Source organism: Rhincodon typus, chromosome 37, assembly GCF_021869965.1.
Source record: "Rhincodon typus isolate 14 chromosome 37, sRhiTyp1.1, whole genome shotgun sequence".
In the NCBI taxonomy this organism is placed as follows: Eukaryota; Metazoa; Chordata; class Chondrichthyes; order Orectolobiformes; family Rhincodontidae; genus Rhincodon; species Rhincodon typus.
This window is the reverse complement of record NC_063368.1, coordinates 19,619,352-19,626,786: the sequence shown is the minus strand read 5'-3', so window position 1 is coordinate 19,626,786 and position 7,435 is coordinate 19,619,352. Positions and strand designations below refer to the sequence as shown.

Genomic DNA, 7,435 nt, shown 5'->3' with positions numbered 1-7,435 from the left:
TCTACTTGAAACATTTTATTGAGAATCACAATTTTACAGATAAATAATTAATATCTGCTCAACATACCACAAACACAGGCTGCAATGTGTGGGACACACAACAGCAGCAACAATATATAAAGACACAGGGCTCCATGTTATACACAATTAATTCTATACACAATGCTACACACAGAGTTTGCAATAAGTTAGTGGCTAGTGCAGTATGCTGTCTGGTGGAAGGAGAGTCCAGGATTGGACAAACAGTGACAGACTGGGGCTGGTTCACACTCGTAACATCCCCTTTACCCTCAATCACTCCAGGGATGATCGGAATGGGACGAATCTGGCGAGCAGCAATGTGATGAGGGTAAGTTTAAGCCCAGCAGATGGGGACAGTGACACAATGGGACAGGCCACACTCCCAGCAGGGCTCAGCAAATCCCAACAATACTCCTCGACAGCATCTCCAGCCCCAGGCCAACCTATCCCTTTACATACCCCTGACTATCCGAGGTAACCGTTGCTAAGGGAGGGAGCCAATTCCTAGACTGATTATAAAGGAACAATGAACTGACATTGCTATAGCGCTCAGAATTTCTCAATCCTCTTTACCAGCAACAATGTACTTTTCAGAATGTGGTCACTGTTGCAATGTGGGATACGCAGCAGTCAATTTGTGCAAAGCAAGATCCCATAAATTTCAAACATGGTACTGACCAGGCAATTTGATTTAGTGATACCAGTTGAAAGAGAAACTACTGGACCAGGACACAAGGGGAGATCTTCTGTGCCCTTCTCTGAATCAGAGGTTTGGGATGTTTCACCTCCAGCTGACAGCATCAATAGGCTCTCTTATTGGGAAGGCAGCACAGCTTATAGTGCAAGGCTCAGTACAGATACCAGAAGGATCGGCCCAGATTTTGGGCTCAAGTATCTAGCTTGGGACTCGAACATGCAAAGTGACATGAGAATGCAGCAGTGACCAGTCAGTTGCTCGTTTCGAATGCCCTCTTGCATAAGAGCCAATCAAAACATAGGAGAGGTCAGAGTGAACCAGACCAGGTACATCTGCAGGCTTTCACACTTGCTGTCCTGCACTTCGCAATCTCTCCCACACTGTATCTCACCCAAAACTTCTCTCACCAAGCTAATGAGGGACAAAAGAGAGAGAGAGACTGTCAGGAGTGGTGCTGCCAACTTGGCCACTCAATGATCACTGGCCAATTTCCCACACGTTTCTTTTACAGTCACTGATTCTGTTCCATTCCATGGACTCTCAATACAGAAACTGAAGAAATAGATCAGGTGTTTTTGATATTTGAAGTTATTTTTGTAGTGTTATCTTTTATGGATGGAAGTTTCTGGATGCCTTCCCTTGGCAGCATTACCTCAGAAAGCCTGGGCCTAGCCTGGTATCCATAGTAACACATAAAAAGTTTTTTTTAAATACAACAGTAAAATACTATATGAAATACAGATTTATACATTTTTGTTTACCATTGTTAAGGATCGGTAGTTTAATTGCAGTTTCCCCTGTTCTGTACACAGAATACTAGGCAATGTGTAAAGTGAGGTTTGATAAGACAGTTCTGGATGGACACACAGCCTCTCAGACCATGCTCCATGGACATGGGTTTTCCTAACACCTGCTGGTATTGATCATAGTGTTAACACAGTTTAGGTCACATGTACGGTGTCAATCGCACAGAGACCTCTTGATGCCAATTAATAACCACCCAATGGCCAACTACTGCCCTAGCACCATTCTCACTGATCTACAGCCCCCAAAACCACAAAGAACCTTGACTCATTGCTGGGCTACCATAGGATCTTTCTGCACCTCTGCTCCCACCTGTTGATAGGTAACTATCTCTGGCTGCTGAGCTCCGTACATACACTCTGCAGTCTTGCAGGGAGAGGGAGGGGAGGGAGGGAGGGGAGGGAGAGAGGGGGGCTGGGTTGAGGTGGTCAATTATCCATTCAACGTCCATGAGGAGGAACTCAGGTTGATGTCTGCTCCACATACCAAACTCAGAGATTACTGAGGTCAATGACAGCTGACTACCCTCCCCCCTCCAGCTTCCAAATAAAACACAAGGACATACCTTTCAGCTGCGTCCAGCCCTATGGCCGTGTTCAGAAACACAGGATATTCCCTAGACCTTGAGGTAAAGGGAGGGACAGAGAGAGAGTGCACAAGATTGAGGTGGAGAGTGAGAAAGAGAGAGATGGAGAATGAGAAAGAGAGAGATGGACCGGGGGGGGAAGGGAACAAGTCAAAAGGGAAGTTACACAACACACACACTCATGTGACCACATACCCCCTCTCCCACACATACGCACAGGGCAATGCCTACCTGGTCCCAGTGCCATAACAGAGGTGAACTATCCCTCACTATTGAAATCTCAGGCTACAGATCAAGTTGAGCACACATCCATTTTCACCTTCCCCCACCTACACCATCGCGACCCCTTTCCCAACCCCTTCCCCCTGTTTAAAATAACTGGACCAGGGGACACGCTGTCTCTGATCATCTGTAAGGGCTTCTTGAGTGGACAGAAATCTCTGCACTTTTCACCGTGCCCTCCCCCGCAAAAAAAATTGCTTAGCTTGTTACTTTGTGCTTTTCAGTAAATGAGAATAGCTTTCCTTCACATCCGACTCTGGCCCCTACAATGTCCCATGCCCCTGGTGAACACCAGTTGAAGCAGCATCCTGAACAATCCCCTGTTCCACACCTCAGTGCCAGTGAAAGCTGGGTCCCAGACACACTCGTTCGCTCCAGTCCTCATCCCCCAGCACCAGCACCAGCAGATCAACCTCCTGTCAGTATCAGTGCTGTGCACAGATCTTATCTGTGCACAGGGAGCTGGGAGGAAGGGCAGCGAATTTGCAGAGAGGAGATGGCATAGGTGGGCACATCAGGGGAGTGGGCAAGTTTCCAGCTGCTGACTTGTCTTCCAGAATCAATAAATAAACCTTTAATTAAAATAAATATATACACATATATATTCCATTCCATCAAAAATTATCTGCACTCAAGTGGTCATGTCTTAGAGAACAGACCAGACAATGTGGAAGTATTTTATATTCCGCTTAAGCACCTGCAGGAGTTACAACATGTGAATCAAACTCAAGGATATGAAACCCTGATCCAGTGATGATACACACTTGTGGTGTGTCAGAGCTTTCTCTCATTTAAACCAAGGGTTGCCCAGTAAAATGTGTAAAGGTTGTGTGTGAGGGAGGAATTGTCATTCTGGTTTTACTCCCTCCTGGCTGTTGCTTTGCTCAGTAATCCTGCGTCTGGTATCCCTCTGAGCTGCTCGTGTAGGCTCCTGTTGAGAGTGGCTGCTGGTAAGAGCCTGGGGCTTCCATCTCATCACCGGAGAGGTATGGGCCATAAGGAGCAGAGCTGTCCTGGCTCGGGTCTGTGTACTCCTGTGAGAAAAGAGCAGAGTCGGCCCCCAGGCGGTACCGCTGGTATCCCAGGAAAGCCTGAGCAGCCTTTAAACAGAGACAAGAGAGCAAGAGGGGGGCAGGGACAACAGCAGTGAGAGAGACAGGCAGAGAGAGATAGGCAGAGAGAGACAGGCAGAATCAGAGAGCGAGACACAGACAGAGAGAGAGAGAGAGGGCGAGACACAGACAGAGCGAGACACAGACAGAGAGAGAGAGAGGGGGAGCAAGACAGAGAGGGGGAGCAAGACAGAGAGAGACAGAGACAGAGTGACAGAGCGAGACACAGAGAGAGAGAGCGAGAGAGAGAGACAGACAGACAGAATCAGAGAGAGAGACAGAAAGACAGAGAGAGAGAGCGAGACACAGACAGACAGAGAGGGAGAGCGAGCGAGAGAGAGTGCGAGGGACAGCGCGAGAGAGCGAGCGAGATGGGGACCAGGGGCAGAGACGAAAAGAGTTGAGAGGCAGGGAGGAGGGAGTGACAGGGTTGGGGATCGGTGGTAAAACAGAGAGTGAAAGATAGAACAATAAAAGGACACTGCAGTTAGTGGTGTTAACGTGCAGAATGTTAATGACCTTCAGAAAGCATAGCACGTTATGAGATCTGTGGTTAACACATTAGGAGGCAGTTTTAAAGGTCTCTAATATGAGCAGTGCGACAAATCCAAGCAGTTAATTGTTTTGCATCTGCAGATACACGTCAGTGATAGGCAGACATGGAATATGGAAATATTCACAGCCTCCTGTCCACACTAACTCAGCTGAGGAGATTAACCTTGCAGCTAGAAACTCTAATAAAACAAAAGAACTGCAGATACTGGAAATCTGGAACAAAAGTAAAGCACTGGAGAATCTCAGCAGGTAAGGCATCATCTGTGGAGAGAGAAAAAGTTAACATTTTGAGTCCAGTGACCCTTTGGCATAAATGCCACCCTTCTCTGAGATGCTGTCAGTTCTGCCAATGACAGCGGGGGAGGGGGATTGCGGGTAATGATCATGGAGGAGGGTGTTCACAATCTGAAATTGTCAACCTCAAAGTTCAGTCCTGAAGGCTGTAAGGTGCCTAAGCAAAAGTTGAGGTGTTGTTCCTCCAGTTTGCATTGAGCCTGACTGAAGCACCACAGTAGATCCAGGACAGAAATGCTGGCCAAGGCACATGGCTGTGAGTTGAAGTGGCAGACAACTGGAATCTTGGGGTCATTTTTATAGATACAGCACAGGCCTTAAATTGCGAGGAGGTAAGTGGGCATGTGTTGCTTTCGCATCCAAAGGAGCACAAGCTGCCATTTCCACCATCTCCAGTGGGATGCCACCACCAGATACACATTCCCCTTCCCCTCCCCTCTCATGCCAACATTCTGCAGGGACCGTTCCCACTGGGACACCCTGGTCCACTCCTCCTCTATTCCCAACACTACCTCCCCGCCATGGCACCTTCCAATGCAACAGGAGAAGGTGTAACCTGTCTGTTTACCTCCTCCCTCTTCACTATCCAAGGTCCCAGACACAGCTTCCAGGTGAAGCAGTGATTTACCTGCACTTCCGTCTCGTCTCTGTATTCGCTGCTCACAACACAATCTTCCTGTACATCGGGCAGACAAAACAAACTCTGGGAAGCCGTGTTACTGAACGCCTACGTCCTCTGGCTGTAAACATGACCCCAAGCTTCCAGTGTCTGCCACTTTAACACACCACCGTGCGCCTTAAGCAACATTTCTATCTTGCAGTGATCCAGCAAGCTGCAGTGCAAGCTGGAGGAACAACACCTCAGCTTCCGTTCAGGCACCTTGCAGCCTTCAGGACTCAACATTGAGTTTAGTGATTTGAGAGTGAGAAGACCCTGCTCTGTGTTTATTGCTCACTCCTACACCCATTTGGTTTGGGTTGCTCCCAACACAGCCAGTCCATTTTCAACAATTCACACTTCTCATTAGCAGCTGCCCCAACATTTCCCTCCCGCTTAGCTCATCAGCAATCACTTTGTTTGCCTCTCCTTTCTCTCTGTCTTTTTTTCTCTCTCAGCACCAGCTCCATGTGTTCCATTCACTCCTTCCCTGTCATCAGCATGAATACCACCCTTTTCTGAGATGCTGTCAGTTCTTCCAAAGGGTCACTGCACTCGAAATGTTAAATCGCTTCTCTCTCCACAGATGCTTTCAGACCTTATAAAAACCAAATGAAGTGCGAATGCTGGAATTCAGAAACAAAAACAAAAATTGCTGGAAAAGCTCAGCGGGTCTGGCAGCTTCTGTGGAAACACCTCAGCTCTGAAGGAAGGGTCACTTGACCTGAAATGTTAATTCTGTTTCTCTCCCCACAGATGCTGTCAGACCTGCTGAGCTTTTCCAGCAATTTTTGTTTTTGTTGCTTTCAGACATGCTGAGTTTCTCCAGCACTTTCTGTTTTTGTAGCAAGAACCTTTGTCAGGTTTCAAATCAATTCTAAAACCTATGCAACTTCAGGGACTACAAATGACAGTGGCCCAATTGCTGGGCTACAGGGAGTGGAAAATCCTGGATTGATGCTGCTGAAAAGCACCCTCCAGGCTCAAGTGAAGCTTATTTGCTGGAAGTGCAAATATCCGAAGCAAACGGTGATGAAGATAAATAAATGAAACAGGCTCATCCACTCTTAGGACCACAACTTGCAAAATTAGATGAATTAATACAAGCGAGATGACAGGGCAAGAGAGACAACAATGGTCAGGCAAAGCAGAGGCATAGCAACATTTTGGAGTTCAAGGTAGACAAGAGAGGGGTGAGTCTGAGGGATTTGAAGATGAGCCAAGTCTGGCGTTCCTGAGATTCTTTGACAAAAAAAAATACTGATTCTCAATCACCAAACCGCCAAAGAAACAGGGGGATGAAGGAGTAGGGGAGGGGATGTAGCTAACTCACAAAGCTACACCTGCTTATCCCAACAGGCAATAAAATCAAATGCACTTTCCCCCTCAAAAATCAGATTAGTCACCACAATCGAGAGTTACAGCAGCAGGAGAGAAAGCCACTCAAGCAAGCGGGGATAGTCTAGCAGCTCACAGTGTTCAAATCGCTGTGCTTTGGAGTCTGAGTGTTTGGAAGCTGAGCAGGACATTGTGGTTAAGCAAGAGGAGGGGTTGGCTGTGGTGGGGACAATTTACTGTATTCCTCAGTGAACGTGATGCCCTTTAATCGATCCATGGCAAAGAGAACCAAATAACCCTGCAAAAGGAAGGTGCAGGAACTGGGTAAAACACACAGGAGGAACCTAGGATCAGAAGTCGTCAGTTTTATACACAGGCTATGTGTCCTGTCGCTCAAGCATTAACACAGGAGCTGAAAAATAGTAAGCTGTCAGAAACGGCATCTCCCTGCTCAGTTCTCCACACTACATTAGAAATGAATGGGGTACAAGACTCAATAATCTGGAAGAGATGGCGAATCTTCCTCTACACTGTTCCCCTCAAACACTCCCAGGATATGGATAGCATGGCATTAGATACGGGGTAAAGCTCCCTCTACTCTGTTAAACTCTCAGTGAAGCTTTCTCTACATTCACCCCCTCAAATACTCCCAGGACAGGGACAGCACAGGGTTAGATAGAGTCAAGCTCCTTGCACCACTCCCACATTGAATAGGAGATAGTTTACTACGTTGATTCCTTGATGCTCAGTTGAATAATTCAGACCCAAATGCTAGAATGCCAGCTTTTATGGTTCAAGGAGTCCAACTTGCTGCCATTTCAAAATGCTGGTTATTGAACTTAATGATGTACCCAAAATGCTGTAACCTGCAAGGTTATGGATCAGGTGCTGGAAAGCAGGACCCGCCCCCTTGACCTGTCCGTCCTCCCTGGACTGACCTATCCCCCTCCTAACTCCCTACCTACATTCACCTTTACTGGCTCCATCCCCGCCTCTTCGACCTATTTGTTTCCTCTCCACCTATCCTCTCCTCTATCCCTCTTCTATCCGCCTCCCACTCTCTCCCTATTTATTTCAGAATCCCCTTC

At 47.3% G+C, this 7,435-nt stretch overlaps 1 protein-coding gene across 2 annotated transcripts in view; it reads right to left on the bottom strand.

Annotated features, from left to right (window-relative positions):
* The window catches only part of LOC109921272 (synaptogyrin-1-like), a 28,983-nt gene continuing 21,548 nt past the window's right edge, over nucleotides 1–7,435 (bottom strand). The window contains exon 4 of one of the 2 annotated variants that reach the window (XM_048617392.1): nucleotides 1–3,490. In XM_048617392.1, coding sequence (XP_048473349.1) covers nucleotides 3,275–3,490 — 216 coding nt within the window. In that variant the 3' untranslated portion in view covers nucleotides 1–3,274. Of the gene's footprint in view, nucleotides 3,491–5,814; nucleotides 6,646–7,435 lie in introns of those variants that run through there. The other variant, XM_048617393.1, reaches the window with a different exon arrangement.